This window comes from Mirounga leonina, unplaced genomic scaffold, assembly GCF_011800145.1.
Source record: "Mirounga leonina isolate KUSES-001 unplaced genomic scaffold, KU_Mleo_1.0 Mir_153, whole genome shotgun sequence".
NCBI lineage: Eukaryota > Metazoa > Chordata > Mammalia > Carnivora > Phocidae > Mirounga > Mirounga leonina.
In genome coordinates, this window is record NW_023270387.1 from 36973986 (window position 1) to 36996158 (window position 22173).

Below are 22173 nucleotides of genomic sequence, written 5' to 3' on the forward strand. Positions count from 1 at the left end.
TGCCGGTGGGGACTCTCGGCATTTCTTCTGTTTTCCTGTTTAGCGGCTGAGGCTCCCGTATAGTTTTCACCAGCTCATCACGTGACTCTTTTCTCCCACAGCGCCTCGCTTTTCCTGTGACACCAAGACACGAACAAGGCAGATCCATCTCCCATGTCCACCGTGGGGTGCAGAGATACATCTGACTCCAGCCCAGACTCAGATGTTTGGCTTAATTCCCCCGAGGCACAGTGGTCTCTGGCAGGCCCTGAAGCCAGGAACCCCAGCAGAGGACACTCAGATGTGACCAAAGTAACACTGTCCCCCGGGGCCCGGCCCCCCTGCATTTCCCCTTTCCTTATTTGTCTGTAGGAGCTGGGAGTGGGTGGATGGCAAGCTCCAGTGGCCTGGATGACTCATTTCCTTCCGAGAATCAAGAGTGGGTATTGGTGGAAGCTCGAGGCCCACGAAGGGGGGCACTGGATGCTTCTGGAAGCAGAACGGTGAGCGAGGCTGCCTCCAAGCAGTGAGAGGACATTAAACTCAACGAGTAGGTAAATTTTGGGGGATAGAAAAGAGCAAGCATGAGAGAAAGAAGAGCCGTTTTATCCCTTTATTATATACAATATTAAGGCACAAGTTTAAGCAGCAAAGAATAGGAAAATCTTTGGCTGACCAACAGGATCAACATTTGCCGTGGGGGGCTCCCCCCGACTGGCACACACACCCACCTGGCTGTGCAGCTCTGCAGACACCCCTTCGATACGGACCAGCAGGACGAAGATGCCGAAAGGGCACACCAGAGTCCACTGGAGGGAACAGAGCATGCTGCCACCAAGCATGGTGACGACACATGGCAGGCGGAGAGAGCGGGTGCCCGAGGGCTGTCCGAGCGTTGGCTGAGGTGGTTGCACGCACCTGCCCGTGGTTCACAGACTTTCACACAGATTCTGTAGGTGCCCCGTGAAGAAGGAGGCTCCACGGTCCCTCCACAGAACCGGGAAAACACCTCTGTTCCAAGAAAACCACTGTGGATAAACTTGCTTACATTCTGTTTTGTAATAAATACTTGCAGGTGTCTCCACGCGACCAGAATCCGAGGCAAAATCACATGTAAACACACCACTGGGCATCGTCGATGCTTTGAGAGCTGATACGAGAAAATGTGGTGTATGTACCTCATTATATTGAGAAGAGTATTTTAATTCTGTGAAGAAGCAGAGTTTTATGACAAAGAAACACTTCAGTCATCGCATTACACGACAATAACATGCACTTAAGTATTACAGGGCTTTCCAGAGCACCTACTGGAGGTCTCTACTAAGGAATACGCACCTCCATCTGCGTATGCAGAGAGGAGAACACATACAAGGCATGGCAAGGGAAGAGATTTTTAAAAGCGAACCCACTAGAAGTTACATGTACTGATGACTATTGTCCTCCTTGGAAGGGGTCACTTTGAGAGGCTCCAGGAGTCCAAAGACCCATTCCAAGGAACATTTTCGGGATTTTTCTTTTTTGAAACGTAAAATGGTATGACCTTCATCACCCATCGTTATTTATTCAATTGGGATGATTTCCAAACTTAAATCCGTCCTCAAAGGATGAAGATTTCTCATCTGTGAGGATAATCAAAGGAACGGGCCAGGTCCCAGAGGCCATTCTAACAGAGGCGTTTGCAAACTGTTTCTCCTGGGGACAGCAATCAGCACAGAGTCTCCCAAAGGGTCACCGTTTAAGGAAGGGGTGAGATGAAATACTTGGATCTTCCGGATATTAAGCAAGACAACCCGACACACAACCTTGTAGTCATACCTCATACATATGCAGACATAGACACACATCTTTATATATCATTAAATTACTAAACAAGAAAAGGATATACTACTTAAAAGGAAGAGAGAAAAATCGACTCCTTAGTTCCAGAAGAAATCCATTTACTGAAATGCTGACCTTTACGTGCTCCCAGTTGGTCAACTTCTGGAAGCTCCTTAATTACTCTGCCCATCTTCTTAATTACTCTGCCCAACTGAGCCATACATCAGAGGCAAGCTGATTAAACCGTCCTCACATTGGAGGAAGACATTTTAAACACATCCATTAATTAGCAAGAAAGAAGAGAAGAGAAGCCACATTAATAAAGCATCTACCCTGCCGCGGGCCTGGGGATGTGAAGAAGCCAGCCGTGGGCTGGATACCCTCTGGCTACGTGAGGGCTTTACCGGTTAAGAATATCCGCGGGCTCCCACTCACCATGGCCTCGGGACCCTTTTGCTCAGGAGGCCAAGTTCACTCACAGCTCACAGCACACTCCCCCGACTCCAGCGCCGACTGGAGCAGGACTTTGGTTTTGGAAAACGGGTGGAGCTCCACGCAGTCACGCATGAGCTCCCTGCCCCGACACCTTTTAAAAGCCCGATCTATTCTTCACTGCCTCCTGGGACCGCAGCCTCCCCTGACGTCTGCGCTCGCAGCGGTCTCTGCAACTCGCGAGGCTGCAGGGGAGCCGGCTCGTCTTCCCATCAGGGGAACCCAGGCATCAGGAGGTCACAGGGGGCTGAGGGCGACCGCCGGGGAGAACGGGAGTGATGGCCAGCTCCTCCGCAGCGGCCATTCCAACAGCCTCTCCCCTGAGGTCTCTGTTCCAAGATCAGAATTTGTTAAGGAGCCGCTATCTGGCTATCGGACCCCAACCCCGGGCAGTCAAATGCACGACGCGTTCCCAAGAGCTAGCCCCGCGGGACGGAGGAGGGAAGGGCCCCGCTGCTCTGTGCGCTCCAGCCAAAGCCCTGCGACGGACGCGGCAGCCCTGGCCTGCAGGCCTGCCTGGAAGGGGCCCAATTCCACACCGGCACTGGCCACCGGCCTCCGGCAGGTAGCACAGAAGCCAAGAGAAGGTTCTGCACATGCTCTGGAAGGGGTTGCTGGAACCCAGCGGCATCTCTTCCGTAGGATACCCCGGCCAGCGTGCAGACACTGCCAGGCGACCCATTCCGGGAGGAGGCCCGAATTACCCCGGCAGGTCTTCACGCGAAGCCAAAGCCTTTACCCTTCACCCCGAGACGGGACTCGCGAGGGCCACAGTCCGACTCCACGGAGTCCCGCCGTCCAGGCCTCCGGACAGCGCACGAGGGTGTTTTAGATGGGTTTTGTGGCCCTGCGTATGATGGAACGTGGAGCCTTCCGTCTGTACCTCGTGTTCAGGGCCAGTTGTAGGAGTCCTGGGCTCTGGTCCTCTTCCTTAGTCCCCGAGCAGTGCGGCAGCTATGCGTGTGCGTGCGCGTGTGCATACCTGCGCACAAGCACACATCACAGACGGGGCCGAAGGCGGCCAAGACGTGGCCTGAAAGATGGCTGTGACCCATGCTGGTGGCAGTCCAGCCTGTGACGGGGGCACAGCTACCCTCTTCTCAGGCCCTTGGTTCAGATGCCACTGCTGTGAGCCTTTGGGGAGGGACTGAACCTCCCTGAGCCCGTGTTCTCCTCTCTGAAATAAGGCTAAAACTAGCCCTTGCTCTCCAGGTGGCTCGAGGACTCATTAAAAGGTGCTCACCGCCCTGCTTGCCCACAGCCAGCACCAAAAAACAGAGCTGGTATTTCTTTTTCTGAACATCAAATGAGATCAAGGATTGTAAATGGCCCAGAACGCAGAGCAGGTGCTCAGTGTTTGTGATCTCTTGCTCTGCCCATCTTCTTAATTACTCTGCCCAACTGAGCCATACATCAGAAGCAAGCTGATTAAACCGTCCTCACATTGGAGGGAGACATTTACTTTAATCTTGAAAGTAAGGTTCTTCTTAAAAAATTAAAAAAACAAAAACAAATGTGCAAGCAAGGCTTCCAGAAAGCTGTGAACATGAAAAGCACTGGGGCGGTGGGGTGGGGGTGGGGGGTGGTGGGTGGGGGGGCAGGGCTGGCATAGCAGGAAATCTCCCAGAAAAGAATGCATCTGAAAGCTAGAGATCCCTTTTCTTATAGCAGAGTCTTAGCAAGTTAGAAGAAAAGAGACTGCCAAAGATCACAGCACAACTGAAAAACGGTGATGTTTGTGTTTGCATTCTGACAATACCCTGGCGGTCTGGGTGACCAAGGGCAGCACCCGAGCCTGGCACCTTGTGCCGAAGGGTGTGCTGGAGCAGAGAGACGAGGCTTGGGGGACACTGGGCTGTGGCTCCCACTTTCCCCCACTTCTAGGAGAGACAGCTCAAGTTTGAGGTGGCCCAGATGTGGGTTGCAGGGACTGGCAGAGGAGATTGCCCTCCTATCTCCAGACACTTGCATTCATTCATTCCTGGTCCATTCCCAACATTAATTAAGGGGTCAAAACATCCTTATGAGAAAGAGTCGCCATCGCCTAAACTTCACCACCTGTAAAACGTGATGGGGAACCGAGACTGGGGCGGGCCCTCCTGCCCCATCCCCACCCGCATCCACACTCGCACGGCCCCGGCACGAGGCAGGCTGCCTGGCCCCCAGAACCGCTCTGGCTTCCTGGGCCTGAGGGGACCAGAGAAGGCCAAGAGCGTGCGGCACAGAGGTCAGTGCCCACTGCAGAGCAGGGCTGGGGAAGAGGTGATTCCTGCTCACTGTCACACTGGCTACGTCCGCTCTGGCCGAGGCCACTGTCATCCTCCTTCCTCCTCTGCAGTTTACACTGCAGTCTTCCCTCCACCACTACTATCTGGGGAGGCTACAACTCCACCCACCTTACACCCCAAAGACCAACTCTAAAAGAAGCCACCCAAGCAAAATTCCAGGAGGAGTCTTGTGTTCAGGGCTCTATGTAGGTGGCACTTGAGAACGTCTCAGACGGAGGCCGTTTTTCTTCCTTCCCTAAGTAAGCACGAGAAAAGGGCCCTGGGCTCAGAAGCGTCCAGGTGACCTGGACGGAGGAAAGTATCAGGACCCCGCAAGAACATCTGCCAGCCTGATTAGCTTCTCCTCTTCCCTGATCCAGCACCTCTCAGATTCGTAAAGAAAGCCAGTGTCTGAGGAGTTAGAGGCCCACGACCCCACTCACTCCTGGCTCTTCGACACGGTGCCTCTGGCTTACTTTGGTCAACTTGTCCCACAGCGAAACCTCGACACACGTGACCGCACTGTATATATACTGGCCCGTTAGGTCACAGAGCAAATTCATGACAAACACTGATGTGCTAACATGGAAACCTGTGTGCTTGTCCACAGCGACCAGAGGAGTGCGAGGGGGTGGGGAGACTGATGAATATGCTCATGAGCCACAGACTCTAGAAAGTGGTACAAGCTGTCGGGTGAATCTCTGGATGCCACCAAGTCAAGTGTCATTCATTTGCTGGAGGGCAGTCCTGAAAGTCTTACTAACCCAACAGAGGGTAGAAACCAGGCTCTGTGCAAGAGAGCAGCTGTGAGACAGAAGAGCCAGGGCCAGTGACCGTGGAATCTTCCGCCTCATCAGAACTTCCCTAGTTCCCAGTCACAATGAGCCTAATGACTCCAAGGTCGGGGAGGCAGCCAGGCAGCCAGCATATGGCTCCGTCCCACTGGTCACTACTAAACAGAGATCAGACTCTGCTCTAATAAATCCCAGACCTGAGGAATTCCGCCATGTTGTAGTAACAAGGAAAAGAAGTGAAAGAAAAGAAGAGTAAAATGAAAGAGAATAAAGCAGAGGAAGAGATGAAACTCAGAGCAGTTAGGGAGTTTGAGCACCAAGATCATAATGCTCCCTTCCTGTTCTGTATTTTTATGGCTGAACCCAGAAGCTAAGAAGCCCCGCCATCTCCTGAAAATCCAAACCAAGCAGGGAGTTTGGTGAGAACCGCCTGCTAAATTCCCATCACCCGCAGACACATCTTCTCACTGCCAACCCCACACACATTCACAGGAAACCCCGATGGCACAGGTGACATTACATGACGCCGAGATGGGCTCTCGGAGATTTCTAGAAGGTTCTTCTTAAAAAATAAAAAAAACAAAAACAAACATGCTAAGAGGCAAGGAGAATGGGGATATTTCAAGGAAGATCCATGTTCAGGTTTATGTGTTTATAGCCAGAGAGTGGGTATACACAGACCCTCCCCAAGAGATACACTTTCTATACAGTGAAAATCCCACTTCCTGTGACCGTCTTGGTTTCCAAACCTACATGTGTCTTCTCTCTTCCACCATATGAGGTACGAATCCATAGCATTCTCCTCATCTTCAGTCATGTAGGTCTCCGGATTATTTTTTTAAACGTTTATAAAAAGTGTTCTTACTAATTTAAGATCTTATCAGTTCACATCGTTCCTGATTTCCCATCCACAACTTTCTCGATCTTTCTTCTCCCTCTCGGCCACGCTCCTCGTTTGTCAAGATCCCCTCACAGAAAGCAGCAGGGACACCAGTGTTAGATGAGAACTTCCATCATCTCTCCATCAGGGAACTCGGGCTTGTGGAGCAAGCTGCTGACGCGGCCTTTGTGGTCAGGGGACTTCCCGTGGCCCGGAGGGTTCTCTGCCAAACAGAAGGGGACATCAGCAGCCTGTCCCGCAGAGGGGCGCGGGCCTGACTGGCTCTCTCTAAAATGGACCCATTTCTAGTCCCAGCGCTCAGCACCAGCGTCTGTGGGGGAGGCCGCAGAACCCAGCCCCCAGTGCAGAAGAGCGAAAATGATAGGACCTGGGATTCAGACACAAATAACAGAACCAGGGTGGTGCTGGGAAAGGTTAAGTGGGTGAAGAGGGCCTTGGGGATGTGTGTGAGGACCCCCTCGAGGCCACTGTCCCTCTCCCCAAAACCATGCACTGTTGGGCCTACAAGCCACGTCCTTTTCACATGTTCCCTGCATTGGAAAAGTGTGTCTCAAGAATTCAATATTCAAGGGACACCTGGGTGGTTCAGTGGGTTAAATGTCTGCCTTCAGCTCAGGTCATGATCCCAGGGTCCTGGGATCTAGCCCCACATCGGGCTCCTTGCTCAGTGGGGAGCCTGCTTCTCCCTTTGCCTGCCGCTCCCCCTGCTTGTGCTCTCTCTCTCTCTCTGACAAATAAATAAATAAAATCTTAAAAAAAAAAAGAATTAAATGTTGAAAAAATGACAGACAATGCTGTGTTTCCTTGTCTGTTTTGGGAGGATGAAACTAAACCAGCCCCTTGGAGGAAATGGTTAATTTATGCCCCCGAGAGCCCCACCTCCTCCAAAGAACTCAAGAGGGCTATCCCCATGACTCAGATTGATCCAAAGGCACGTCTGGTCTTTCCCTAGACGCTTCTGGACTCATGGCAAGCCCACCCCGCCCAGGCTGTCCTCTCTTAGATATTTTAAAGCACCTCATTCTTACTGGCCTGAGGGATGTGCCCGAAGTCTACCTGCCCTGCAGTGAAATCTGCCTTCCCCTTCACTCAGGAGGGTACCCCAACCTTGAATCCCCGAAGGGCGAACCCCTCCAAGGCAATATCTACATACCTGGTGCCTCTGATGTGTATGGTATCTGGCACTAGCTCCCAAGACACTGGGGGTGCAGGGGGAACCTAATTCCCTAACACCCCGCAGGGGGTCGATTCTCACCCCCTGGGAAAGGGCTGATTACAAAAGCATTCATTAAAAGGGTACCTTCAAGTTATGTACTCTTTAAATGGCAGTCAATTAGAAGTGTCTACACGTATTTCATTCCCATAAGAATAAAGTGCATTAGGGTAAGCATAATTATAAAGAACCCCATGAAGTGGGAGCTGATTGGGGCCCCTGGTACCCACCTCCCCTTACCCCACCCCCAGGTCCCAAGCAAAGGCTCCCTCCCTGGCCAGAGTTCTGTGGTTTTCTCTGGGTAAAGGGAGGGAAGAAGCTCATACCCGGTTTCTCTGCAGCCCCTTTGGCCACTGGGTGTTTCAGGACGGGGCTGTTGGAAGGGGTCATGCTCAGCCGGCCGCGGCTGGGCAGGGAGGCCATGCTGGGCCAGAAGAGCTCAGCGCTCTTGTCCGTCTGGGTGCTGTTGTCCTTGCTGCCCGTCTTAGCGTGGGCGCTGCCGGCCAAGGTGGTGGAGGCGCTGGGGGACAGCGCGGCGGCCAGGGTGGTCGAAGCGTGCTCGTGGTGCTCCTTCCCCAGCAGCAACCCTGAGGGCACAAGGACAGCGGCTTCAATGCCATTCTTTGAACAAAAACAAACCAAAAAAACCCCCCGAGTCTTGGAGATCATTTCCTTCTCGATGGAGGACTGCTTTATTCATTCATTGGCTCATTTACCACGTGCATTTATAAGCGCTTATCATGTGCCTGATAGGAGGACAACCACTGAGGGACCTAACAAAAAAAAAGAAAGGCCTAGTCCCCTCTCTAAAACTATGTGGGTTTTTTTTCTTCTGTGGAGGAGAAAAGTTGTTACGTAAACTGGTGATGATGAGTTATGATGAACAGCGGGATAAAATCATGCCCAGGGTAGTGAGAGATGCCTAACAGCCCGTGTCGAGGGGAGGGGGCATTCCTGCCAGGCTTTCTAGAGACGATGCCATCCTACGGCCCAGGGGGGCTAGCCTTGAGCAGCGCGTGTGTGCTTACGCACAGAAGGCTTCGTGGATCTGCGACACAGAGCCAGTGGCCTGCAGCTCTTCTGAGCAGCCCACAAGACCGCCCCACTCTTGGTCATGGAGGGGCTCCCGCAGGCCCAGGTTCCAAACCAAACACGCTTCCCGTCAGGGCAACCCCGAGTTGTGCACATTATTCCCCAAAGCGGATCCCTTGCAGCGGAGAGCCATAGCCCCCAGGAAGCAGGGAGCCAGCCGGGTCATTTAGCCCTGCTCCCCCCTGCTGCCCCAAGCGGAGGTTGCCGTGGAAAGGGGGTGTGCCGGCCAGGAGAACAGCGTCTGTATTTCTAAACAGTGACACAGGGCATGCCCGCCGGAAAGCGCCGGCGCCCCAGAACACTAGCCCACAGAAAAGGTGGTAGTAAGCACAATCAAGTATCCGTTCACCTAAGCAGCCAGCAATCCACAGAGGATCCTGGCCAGGGCTATTTCAAGGTGCCCATTCATAAACCACCACAGAGCGGTTTAGTCTGTCCACAGTAGTACTTCTCCACGTGTAACGTGTGTGTCCATTACTTGGATATATTGTGAAAATGACGGTTTGGCTCAGTGGGCGGGCCGGGGGTTCTGCTTCTCTAAGGAGCTCCGCTTCTCTAAGGATGCTGGGGTCCTCCCACTGCACTGTGAGGAACAAGGGTCTCAGGCGAGGTGCTTCACTCACACCAGCTCACTTTCTACTTTACAACACTCCTCTGACACAGGGCCTGTCCTGTGTCTTGTTTTACAGCAAAGGAAAGGGGAGCTCAGAGAAATGAACCTCTCGCAGCTAAGAAGTCGCAGAAATGGGATTCAAAGGCATCTGTACCCGACTCTGAGGCCAGCCTGTGTTCCGGCCCCCTTATCACCCTGCCTGTCGAACCTCCACGGTCTGACAAGGATGCTCTGGTGGAATGAAGTCACCAGCCGGTCATCCCACCGGGGAGCCCTGGGCCATCAGGGATGTATACTCGGCCACCTCTACCTCCTTCCAGAGCCCATGAAGCAAGAGATGGTGGGAACTGTTTGGGAATTGTGAATGTGTGCCTCTGCTCAGGCCCCCAGAGAGTCAGTCCCCTTTGGTTTTTTGTGACGTGTGGACAGTCGCAATCATGAGAAGGAACACCAGTGCAGAGAACACAGCAACTCGTCCTACGATCCAGGTCCCCGGGCTCCCAGGCCTGGTTCCGACACGCCAAATGCTATGGGGGACAGACCCAGACCCAGAGGGATTGCCTGCCTGGCTGGACGTCACAAGCCGCCTCTGCCAGGGAGCGATCCGTCCCGGCCGGGCACATTCCCCACCCCCTCACCAGACCTGCCTGAGCACTGCCCGTGAGGCTCTCTGACCCAGGGAGGGAGCTACGGGTCCTTGGGAGGGTCTCAGATGATCCCAGCTGCTCTCCACACACGTCCTCTTTGAAGTACATTCCCTTGGTGGGCAGGCGCTGCTGAAGGGACTGGCTGCGCGCCTTTGATCCCCCAGCTCTGTCAGGGCCACTCTGGAAGCCCTTCTCCCCTTTGACACAAAGCAGCCAGGCTCCTCTGGGGTTCTGTGCTGAGGCAGACTGGCTCTCAGCTCCACAGATAAACAAAACACACTCTGACCCGAGGAGCGGCATCAAAGAAGGGCCAGACCCTTCGAGCTATCGGAGTGCAGGGGAAGAGCGAAGAAGATGGGTGTCTGGGAGGCCCGCCTGCTTCCGCTCGGGACTCAGCCAGCCCTCCAAGGGGGCCACCCGCACCCTAGGAAACCCACCACGGCGAAGGAGGACCACATTGGCAGAATTCGCCTCAAAATTCTGCCCATGCAACAACCACCCAACAAAAACCACCACCCACCAACCCCTTATGCTCGAGAGCACTGCTTCTGAAGTACTTTCTCCCCATTCTCTCGTTCTGCCTTCGCCTCAGCCGCACGGCAGAAAGCAGGGCAGACATGGCCTTGCTTTTCTAGACACAGAAGCGGAAGTGGAGCCAAGTTCAGAGGCCTGATGGCTCTGGGCTTTTCCCATGAGCACATTTTATGTTGTGAGGGTCACTTCAACTTTCAGCAATGACAATAATTATGATGTGAATCAACCCATGGCCAGTAGCTACTCTTGTAATCTAGCTTGGCTTCTACATATCTCATCTAATTTCCGCGACTGAAGCATGACTGATTATCCTCCCCATTTTACAGATGGATAAACAGACTCGGAGATATTCAGCGACATTTCTGCATCTCATGAGTGGCAGAGCCAGAACCCTTTCCACCAGGTGAGGTCGCCTCTCCACGTTTGTGTAGCTCTTGCTTTTCAGATCCTGGCCCAAGGAGGCCTGGGGCTCACCTATGCTCCCCTTCCAGGTCTTCTCCTCCTTCTTCTCCTCGGCTAACTGGCTGCTGGTAAGTGAGGTCTGGCGGGAGTGGGTCCCAGTGGCCGCAGCAATGGACGGGACGGAGCGGGCGGGACGCAGGCTCGAGGAGTCCGTCTTCCCGGCGTCTTTACGGGACCGCTGCTGAAGGACCTTAATCATGGCGTCCTTCTCTATGATTTTGGCATGGAGATTCTTAATACTGTGTAACAAAATAAAACCAAATAGTCACAATCAAAAACTATTTGGCTAAAAAAACTCGAACCATTTCTCTCGGGCTGCCCCAGGGACTTGAAATATAACTCAGGGATGATGAGTTGAGTGCAGCCTAAGTCTAATAATCTGCAAATTAGACTGCAAATTGTAATCTGCAAATTGTACAAAATGGAACTTTTGTAGCAGATCAGAAGGGCACGCTTTCTCTGGCCTCTCCAGAGACTCTGGGACCTCCTGGGACCCCAAGGACATAAAGACAGAATGGCTGTGGCCTCCCAGCAGGGACCTCCTGGACCAAGGTGTGCTCAGGGACCAATTCAGAGGGTCTCGGGTCCCTGGTGGCGGGGGCGGGAGGGGCAGTAGGGAAACTCGAAAACCCTGAAGCCTCACACAGGGTTGGCTTTCCACTAAAGTCAATGTCCCCATTTTCTGAGAAAAGAAAAATAAAAGATGGACAGGTTTTCTGGGAAAAAAGGATTTTATCCCCCTGATGGCCCAAAATGAGAATCAGAAAGCACTTAGTTTCTCTTCTTGACTTGGGTGTAACTGGCTGAGACCGTCAGCTGTTCAGAGCAGGAAGGGACTGGCGGGTCCCGTGGGGGAGTTGAGGAGAGTGGCCACAGCGGAGCCCGGTGGTGCGGCCACAACACGGCAGTCCCTTACGTGTACTCCATGTCCTGACACCTCCTGGTGGCCTGCACCACCTCCTCCTCCTCCTGCCAGATGTGGGCCTCCAGTGAGCTCTCGCCGTAGCTGCCATTCCTCGAGTGGTTGATGATCGTGGTGTCCCTGGGAACACAGGACACACAGACAATGATGTGGATGCTCCTGGGGAGGCGTCCATGGGCACCACGTGACAGTATCTTTCCACAAACTCCTTCCCCCCTCCCCCTCTCCTAAATCCTGGCCAAATCTCCCCCTAAACTTGACAGAATGAAGATAGTGTCTAGGGAAAACAGAATAAAATCCAGAGATCAAAATTCCCTGCCCCTGCTGCTAAGGACATCGGGTATTAAGCTGTGGACCCCTCCTGTACCCCTACTGATAGAGGGGTGCTGTTGTTATTGTATCTGTGTTTCCATGCTTATACTCCTTCATACTTACTCTTTCTCAATCACAAAGTTCTATTTCCATTTCTCACCCACCTAGCAGCGATTTCAGTATTTTGCAGTAAAATGGAGACTCAGCAAATACTTGGAAACACACACTGGTCCTCTCGGATGGTGAGGCTCAGCCGAAATCTTCCTTTGTGCCTGCACATTAGCTCACTTCTAGCTTTATGAGCCCCTGTGTGACAGCCACACTGGGCGGCAGGGCAGAAAGATGAAGACATACCCTGTCCTTGAAAAGTCCAGTCAAGGAGGTGAAGTGAAGGGAGGGACAGACATGGTGGACTAAAATGCAGGGTAGCTGGAAGCAGGTGTCTGGTCAAAGTCAACTACTCCTCCATTGTTTTTGGTAATTTAATTACTCCTAATTAAGGACGACTGGGAAAAGGAAGATAACGGAGGCATCTAAGTGATCTAAGTATATCTCAGACTGCAAGGCACACTAGTGTCTCAGACCAGTGAACGCCAAATTGATAAAAGGCCTAGCCAAAGATCTCACATCTCTTTAACTTCATATTCCAATGTCGCAATCATATTTAAAATCTTAATAGCTCTTTTCTGGAACACTCAAGAATAGCAAAGAGAACCCCTTCTTTCATCTCTCTACTGACAGCTATCAATGAATGAGCTTTTCCTTTATGCCGGGGACGGGGTAAAGCCCGCTACACAGGGCATCTCACACAGTCCTCACAGCAACCTGGGTAGCTGGTGTTATTATCCTCATTTTACAGGTGAACAAACAGGCTAGGTGGCTTTGTGACAACACTCAGTGAAGGTGGAGACAAATTCAAATCCAGATATTTCTTTTTTTTTTTTTTAAAGATTTTATTTATTTATTTGACAGAGAGAGACATAGCGAGAGAGGGAACACAAGCAGGGGGAGTGGGAGAGGGAGAAGCAGGCTTCCCGCCGAGCAGGGAGCCCGATGAGGGGCTCGATCCCAGGACCCTAGGATCACGACCTGAGCCGAAAGCAGACGCTTAACCACTGAGCCACCCAGGCGCCCCAAATCCAGATATTTCTGTCCATGCCCTGAGCCATCACTCTACACTGCTGAAGCTTCCTGTGTCTTTTTAAAAAATATTTTATTTATTTGAGAGAGAGAGAGAGAGAGAGCACGAGCAGGGCGAGGGGCAGAGGGAGACGCAGACCCCTCACTAAGCAGGGAGCCCGATGTGGGGTTCGATTCTAGGACCCTGGGATCATGACCTGAGCTGAAGGCAGGCGCCCCACTTCCTGTGTCTTTATGAAGAAGGCCTCAGCAAAAGGCATGAAGATAAAATAAACCAACAAAGTGGGCGCATGTGAGAGTGTGGTATTTGTGTGAAATGCAACTGAAAATAAACTACAAGGCCAACTAACATAGAAAACAAGCAAAAGCTTTAAACGTCCGGACAGCCAAAAAAGCATTTTGGAAGAAGTGCTCTTGAGCATCAGGGGCTGTTGGTGGTGGTTTTTGTTGTATTGTTGTGCAGGCAGAATTTTGAGGAAAATTCTGCCGATTATGAATTCACCTTATAGTGCACAAAAACCATCACCACAGAAGTTAGTGGCTAGAGAAAACATTTTCAACCAATTTACTTTTGGAAAATTCACACAAGGCCAGACACCAATTAAAAAATTCATGTTTATGCTGCCAAGTAAGGATAGCAGGAAGAATTAGATGCAAACATCTCACAAGGTAAACACACATAAGACTCTAAAACATTAGCTACATTGCATTGAAATTTGTAAAAAGGTTCAAAACCATAAAAAAGGCCCAACCCCTCAAAATTCTGATCAATGGCTCTGAAATGCACCAAGATGGCGAAAGCACTTGGTAAACAAAAATCATTTCTTTAAAAATCATTGCTTATAAATGCGAAGCATGCGTCAGTGGCTGGAAAGTTACAAGACGAATGGCTGGTCATTTTTACCAGTTCATATGTGGCCACGTAGCATCTAGACAAGAGCTCAGAATTTTGACCTTTCTCAAAAATTCATTTCCCCTTTCTCCCTTTCTATCAAAAGAAAAGCAGTGCAAAATCACAGAGATTTTCTTTGAAAGGAACATGAAGATTGGCGCTAACCACCTGACCTCCTCTGAACTGACTTTCCCCCCGATGACGGTGGGAAGGAGTGGTCAGGAAGGGGAAGGTAGCTTCCCACAGAATTATTAGATGCCCAATAAACACATGTGGAAGCAAAGAAGGGGGGGCAGGGGGACTGGTGGAAGGGCCTTGATCCACCTGTGCATCTGAGACTCCAAACGGGGCAGAGGAGAGCTGCCAGCCGGACTCCCATTCTTTGCGGGCAATAGACCAGTGTCCCTTGCCTGGAGGGTGACGAGCAAGGCAGGGCCTAGCACAAGTGAGTGGCCGAAGGTGGGATCTGTCCGGTGCCCACCACAGGGGTCTTATGCTTCAGACCTGTTCATCCTCTGACTTCTGATCTGACATCCCAGTCCCATTTGTCCTCTCGGGGCCCAGGCTCCCAAACATGCATCTAACCTGATAAAGCACGGGGAGCGGAGACGACAATGATACACAAAGGCCCCCGTGTCACGCTTCCAAAGTAGCACATTTACACAGCTACTGGGGCTCTACTGTCCTCAGCCAGTGGACTCCGGTGGTTCTCTGCTCCTAACCAGCCAAGAATTACCATTTCTGTTTCAGAAATTAGGTAATTTGTGAAGGAAGTCAGTGACGCTCGGAAAGGCTTATGCGTAATCACATGCCCACAGCCGGCAGCAGAGGAAGAAGCCCTGAATGGGGGTGCCCCGCCTGCCCGGACAGTGTTCCCGCCATTAAAAACCCCACAGAGCGAGACAACTCCCAGGGCCATCGTCAACAGCTGGGCGTTAGACCCAATCTGGCAAAGAAGGCCAAATTCCTCAGTAACGGTCTGGGCAGTTATTGCCTTAGAGAACAAAAAGATGAAAAGAAACACCTCTCAGCTCTGTAAAACTCCAGGCTTCGCTGTTCTCACCCTGGGCAGGAGGACTGATCAGAGGTTGCAATTCCCTCCAGCTCTCCCACCATCACTCTGAGGTTCTGCCACACAACACACCTCTCGAAGGTCTGCTCCGGCTCCCAGGTCTCGCTCAGAGGGGCTACCGTGGGCTGTTTTCCCTCACGCAGACATATGTAACCAAGCGCTAGAAATCGATCCCCGGTGGTCATTTTCCGCACGAGTCTGCAAGGTCTCTCCAGGTGCGAGCACCTGTGGCCTCGTGGATCGCACCGCTCTCTCTCCAAGTTTCCGGGGAGGAACCACTGGAGGTACCATTCCTGGGGGTTCTTTTCTACATGAGTAATGAATGTGAGAGCCACGAGACCTTATAGAGTACCCCCACGCCCTCCAGCCCAACAGGCCTTCTCTTCCCCATTGAAGAAAAAAATAACAGGGCCCCCAAAACGTGGGACTGACTATATGATGGGGCTGCATCCAGTGTTTACTCCTCACCTGGTTCAGGTCCCACACTCCCAAAGGGTTCAACACGGCCTGTATTTTTTTTTTTAAAGATTTTATTTATTTATTTGAGAGAGAGAGAATGAGAGAGAGAGAGCATGAGAGGGAGGAGGGTCAGAGGGAGAAGCAGACTCCCTACAGAGCAGGGAGCCCGATGTGGGACTCGATCCCGGGACTCCAGGATCATGACCTGAGCCGAAGGCAGTCGCTTAACCAACTGAGCCACCCAGGCGCCCCAACACGGCCCGTATTAAGTCCAGTTTCGTGGATGTTCCTCTGAGATTTGAGGATCTCCTCCACCTATATTGACCCTGAACTTTGATAAATCTCAAACAACTGTGAATGAAATGCCCAGGGCATCTATGGGCCCACAGCCAAGTGGTAGGGCAGGGAGGCAGCGGGAGCCCTGACTGTGAGATGCACGGCCCCTCAAGTCAGGGGTGGGGGTCGGGGGGACAAGACTGTGTGCAGGTGAGCCCCAGCAGTCAGGGAAAAGCACCTGCTCATTTAGACAAGAGGATGCTTTAACAGAATTCCTTTGTCAATTATCAAGCATTCTGAGCTCATTTTTATTTTTTTTTTTAAAGATTTTATTTATCGGAGAGAGGGAGATTGTGAGAGAAAGATCACGAGCAGGGGGTAGGGGCAGAGGGAGAAGCAGACTCCGTGTGGAGCAGGGAACCCGGCGCAGGACTCAATCCCAGACCCCGGGATCATGGCCTGAGCCAAAGGCAGATGCTCAACCAATTGAGCCACCCAGGCGCCCTAAGCTCATTTTTAAAGGGAGGATAAGGCTGTGTGCCCACAAAAAGGAAGTAAAGCAGCAGAGGTAATAACTGACAACAGCAAAAACTTCAAACCTAAAGAAACCAGGCTTCGGGTCACATACAGCTCCAGGGAACACGAGGCCCCAGCGATCACGGCCAGCATGACTGGGAATACACCAGCACACTGCTCTGAGCCTCATTTCTTCACCTGCAAAACGAGGCTACTAACAGTTCGTGTTGGGCCCTTTGGGAAGGTGGGACCTGAACCAGGTGAGGAGCGGACGCAGCCCCACCTTCTGGTCAGGCCCACGTTTAACGAGGATTAAATCTCATCTGGCCCATGACACATACATGCTGTTAAGAGAGAGCGTGACATACTTGCACGATGTCACTCTTGAGGACCACGTAGTATCCCACTGCGTGGGGGTGCTCTCAGCGACTGAACGCATCCTCTGGATGCACCGCAGGCAGGCCTCACCTCTCAGCAGCTGCCGTGGCCGCAGCGTTCATGGCAAAGTGTCGGATGGTACTCTCCTCCAGGTACTTCTGCTCCCACTTGGTCATGTCGGCCTCCAGGGCCAGGATCCGCTCCTCCTTCTCCCTCACAAGTTCCATGAGGGCCGGGGCATTATACTCTGGCATGCCGGTTGGCTGGCCGTTTCCATGTTTCTGAGAAGCAAGAGAAATACGCATCTTGAGGTGGGAAAGGGGCAGACCGTAGAAACAGGGTGTGCGGACCCCACAGCCCACTCCCACACTGTCTTCATGTCCCTGCTCCCTCTCCTATGGGCACGATGCAAACCCTTCAGGTCCTACCGCCAAGGGTCACCGTCCAAATTCCTCCACCCCGAATTCTCATGCAACTCTGTAAGACGACCTTATCCCGATGTTAGAGGTGAGAAAACTCAGCTTCTGGGAGGCAGAATGAGCTGTTCACTCCCTCAGCTACTCAGTGGTAGCATCGGACCAGGGTCCATCCGGCCACACAGCCCTGCAGGACTAGAAGCAGTTTGTCCCATCCTGCGCTTCACTTAGACCAAAATCAACAACAGGAATGAAGTCTTGGCCTGCTGGAATAGGGCATTTTCTGCAGAGCTCAAGGAGTTGATTCCCACTGTTTGTTGCCCCTGAGCCTGGGAAATTAGGATGGAAAGGCAAAGGAAGGGGAGCGAGATGCCCCGAAGTACATGCTCCCCTGGGTGCAAGGCTGTCATCTGGGACACAGAGGAAGGACTGTCTGCCCCACTGAGGGGCCTCAGGAGCAAATTAGCTACTGCCTATGAAAGCCTTTAATTAACTTTAAAGGGCTAACCAAAATAAAGTGCTACCGGAAATCCGCGAATGCAAGTCAAGCTAATTTTTCAGCCCTTTCTTTTCGTCTGGGTCTGGGAGATAGGAAATAAAGCGGTTGTGTTATTCGGACCGCTCGCAAGTGAGGATATTGACGTTTCAGGTTTCTTTCCTCCTTTTAACTCAGGTATGTTATCTCCTCTAAACTGCATGACTTGCAGGACGGCGGGGTTTTGAGGAGGTTCTGCCTTCAGAAAAGAATGACTTCTCCCCGTTATTCCTTGTGTTTTCTGGTGATCACAAACTGTAAACGCAGGGCTGGGTGCAAGGTGAGGGGTCCCTGAACACTTAACCGGGAACCACACCCATTACCCAGAGCAACAGCTTGGCGAGTGAGCTGCACGCACAGAATCTAATCCTACCAGGGAGACCAGAGCAAATGGGCCCAGGGGCTTTCTATAACCCACATGTTTCTATTCAGTTTTTTAAAGCTATAATTACCAATATTCTAGAATCTGGTGGTTGCTTGCCAGTAACCAACATTTAGGCAAGAATAGAGCAGAAAGCTCGTAACTGTCCTCATCAGCCTGTACAAAAAGCCACTGACCCCGTCTGGCCAGGCACTGACCTCAGGCAGGGGGACAAATGAACCAGTCCATTGAGATGAGAAGCTCCCTTGCTGTCAGAAACCGTCCAAGAAAAAGACCCCACAGCTTGGCTAAGCTGTCATCTATGCCTGTCATTTTCTGTCTCACTCCCTTGTGATGGCATCTCAGCTGGCTGATTTCTGCAAAATCCTCTTGGCCTCACATGAGGTCATGGCACCTCTTCACAGGGCCCCCGATGCAGGTCATTAAGAGTTATTTAAATAGGGCGCCTGGGTGGCTCAGTTGGTTAAGCGACTGCCTTCGGCTCAGGTCATGATCCTGGAGTCCCAGGATCGAGTCCCGCATCGGGCTCCCTGCTCAGCAGGGAGTCTGCTTCTCCCTCTCCCGCTCCCCCCTCTTGTGCTCTTTCCCTCTCTCACTCTCTCTCTCAAATAAATAAATAAAATCTTTAAAAAAAAAAAAAGAGTTATTTAAATAAAAGCATGAATTTCAACATTCAAGAACACGAACACAGCATGGTCGAATGGATAAGCATGCCGGCCAGAAAAAAGGGCTGAGGGTCAGGCAGGCCGGCTTTTGCTGCGCACTCAGCTAGTGCACATATATTCACTGAACACGTACCTGGTGCTAGGGATAGCACAGGGAGCGATACAGATACGATCTCCATCCCTCAGGTTTTCACCTCGGAGGAATGTCCTAATTAGCTAATGACCTTGGGCTGGTCTCTCAACTGCCTTGTGCCTCATTTCCCTCTTCGAGAACATTCTCCCCCTTCTCTCTTCCACCTCATGGGGCTACCGTGGTAGTGAGATGTGACAATTATCTTGAGCTCTTTGCAAGAAAGAGAAGATGGTGAATTCTTAAACGTGTTCATTTCCCTTCCACTTACCTTCATCTTTCTTCTACCTCCTCTCAGCTTCTAATGATGCTAAGTACGATTTCGCTTCCTACGGTGGAGGGAGATTCCTTATAATAACAAGGATGATGGAGTTGAGTCTGGTTTCGCAGCACCCAAAATAGAAGATCCAAGGAGAAGTAATCTGATTGTAGGGTGTGGGTGGCACATTAACTGGAAAAGAATATTCCCTTTTGCTCTAAGTATTGAGATGCGCTCTTTTTGTCAGCCACAGACTCGTAAGTATCCCTCAGATGCCAGCATGGTACCAGGCACCAGAGAAGCCTACCTTCAAGTTGGGGAGGTCAAGATCTCAGTAACTGAGAAGAACTCAAGGGTGGGCCTTAAATACCAGGGCATATGGCACAGGCCAGATGGATCGGAAGTCCAGAGACAGACTCACCCTTCCTACGAGCTAGCAACTAAGCCAAGATGGTGGGAGGCCGGGTGGGATCCTTAATTTTCTGGGCAATCTCACTAACACCTCCTTCCCTAGCCAAGTACACACACCCAGAGCAAAATGTGTGTGCCTGCCATGAGAAAGAGCTGAGTTGGCCTGACCAGATGCTTTCAAGTGTTTTCAAGTATTCCAACCACAACCACTATGCTCTATCCAGTAGATAATTCCGTGAAGCCCTGCCTTGCATTTCCCTGGTTCCCAGCTTAGAGCACACCCTCCAGCAGCTGCACAGAGGGCTTTGCCCACTGCACTGGCTGATGACACACAAGCCCCAGGCTCTCTCTGGAGCCAGGAGCCTTTGACCAGTGGATAATGGAGCCCAGCCCAGCTGCAGAGCTTTCCTTGCTGAGGCACACATGGACCCGGGCTGGGGTGTGTAGCTCTAAGCTTTTAGCAGCTAGGTTATATCGACAGCTGTTACTGACAGAAAGAAGGAAAGGCGTAAGAGCTAGGAGCTTATGGCCAGTATTATATCCTAGGGATAGTCCTGAACTCCTTCCTCTCCTCTATCTCTGAAAACTCACTCATGATCACACCTGACTCATTTCACCCTCTTACTAGCTCCCACATGGAATCCCACTTCATGACACCCTCGATGGCACCAAGAGCCTTCAGGCTGGCCCCCCGGACTTCCACATTCACCCCTCCAGGTCCTCCTGACACCATGAGATGGCTCTTTCTCTGATCCACTGTACCATGTTCCTCTCCAGCTTAAAGAGCTCCCAGTCATTGGCTCTCTGCTGACCACAGAAACAAGAACAATCTCTCAACTTGACAGATGCCTTGCACCAGCTGGCCTCTGCCTCCTCAGCAGCGACCTCGCTGTGCATTCCCCACCAGCTAGCGGCAGCCGGAACACCTGGAACGTGCCATGCTGTTCCATGCCATGCTGTTCCGCACCTCTCTCCCCTACGCAAAATCCTCTGCTACCTCTGATGTTCGTCCCCCAGAATGTCCAACAAACTCATCTTTCAAAGTCTGACTCAAATGTCCTCCCTTGTGAAGTTGTCTACAGTCGCATTCCCCTGTGCCAAGCCCCCGGCAGTCAGCACTTTCTTTCTTTAGGACCTTTGTCACTGCAATGAGTGGACTGCCTGGTTCCTCCACTGGCCGCAATGTTGGTTCGCTGGGGACAGGGAGAGTTCTCATCCCCCTCTGAGTCTGCAATGCGCAGTACACAGCCTGAACCACAGCAGGGTGCTGGAGGAATGTGTGGCCCTGGCCTCACCTGCTGGGTCCTCAGCGCATCCAGCTCTCTCTCCAGCCAGGTCCGCAGTCTCCGCTCCATCTGCTCTCGCTTCTCACACGCAGACTGCAGCTGGCTCAGGGCCTGCTGGAGCTTCTCCACCTTCTCCACATAGGCTTGCTTCTCTCGTAACTGAGCAGGGGACAGTGAAGACGAGCAGAGAACTTAGACTGGCAATTCCCAAAGCTGGGGTGGAGGTGGGTGGGTCGGGGGTCAGATTACCTGGGGATCCTGTTTGAACTACGAGTGCATGGACCTTCCCTAATGCCATCCCTCTGCTGTGCTGGGACAGAAAGGATTGACACAAAGGCCACCAGTTACACCTAGAACGGATGGGATGCTTGGAATGAGAGACCCCTACCAGGGCACCTGCTTTCAGCCACGGGTCCAGCTCTGAGCTCCATCCTCGGTGACTGCTTAATCATGACAGCATTTGCAGACATTGGAAATGAAGTTAGTAAAGAGTTTTTAAGGCCACAAGGAAAAGCTTATTCTATAATGTTAAGTAAAAAACCCAGAATCAAAAATTCTATACATGCTCACAGCTCCGCCTGCCTGCCTATCATCAACGCACGGAAAAAGACTGGAAGGAAAGACTTAAAAGCATCCCCCATGCTTATCTGTATGGCACAACAGGAATTTCTCATCTTCCTTATTCTCTTCTGAAGTTTTCAAATCTTCTATAATAACTGTAACTTTCTATCACAAAGAAATTGTAGGTGTATGTACACATTTGTGTGTGAATAAAGATAAAATGTCCTATTGTAGATATTTGCGGAGTAACTTTCTTCTAAAGAGCTCTGAGCCCTTTATAGAGGGGTAGTGGACAGCCCTGGAGAGACAGGAAGGGCACGATGAACCCTCAACCACCACCATAACCGAGGAGATGGAAATTGAGGTAAAAAGGATTTATGGAAATGTCACATCAGGCACGGAATTTAGAATCAAGATTGACAACTTCAACTCTCACTCCCGGACTTTGTTTTCCTCCAATTAGGAGCCTGGCTCATGCCCATAAATCCCAGGCCCCTTTCTAACTTTCTGGGAATCAGCTCATGCCAAACGCCAGGCTGAGGCGTTGACTTGATCCCGTCATGGGTGAGAAGATACCAGATGGTAGCTCCTGTCTGCACCTGGGTGTGCTGATGCCGTGCCGGTGATTCAGATCCTGAGCTCGGCCCGCGATTGCACTGGCAAGTGGGAACATGCTAGTGGTTGAAGAGCCTGCTGCAAACAGCCGTTTGTTACTTCGCAGGCAGCACCGTGGGGAGCTCTGCCTATAC

The 22173-nt window shown here is 51.7% G+C and overlaps 1 protein-coding gene across 4 annotated transcripts in view; it reads right to left on the bottom strand.

Annotated features, from left to right (window-relative positions):
- Window positions 1-578: 578 nt before the first annotated feature.
- The window catches only part of AMOTL1 (angiomotin like 1), a 148142-nt gene continuing 126547 nt past the window's right edge, over window positions 579-22173 (bottom strand). For all 4 annotated transcript variants that reach the window (XM_035009357.1, XM_035009358.1, XM_035009359.1 and 1 more), the window contains 6 exons: window positions 20873-21022; window positions 16870-17060; window positions 11729-11854; window positions 10825-11051; window positions 7791-8051; window positions 579-6453 (listed from right to left, as the gene is read on the bottom strand). In XM_035009357.1, coding sequence (XP_034865248.1) covers window positions 6347-6453; window positions 7791-8051; window positions 10825-11051; window positions 11729-11854; window positions 16870-17060; window positions 20873-21022 — 1062 coding nt within the window. In that variant the 3' untranslated portion in view covers window positions 579-6346. The remainder of the gene's footprint in view (window positions 6454-7790; window positions 8052-10824; window positions 11052-11728; window positions 11855-16869; window positions 17061-20872; window positions 21023-22173) is intronic.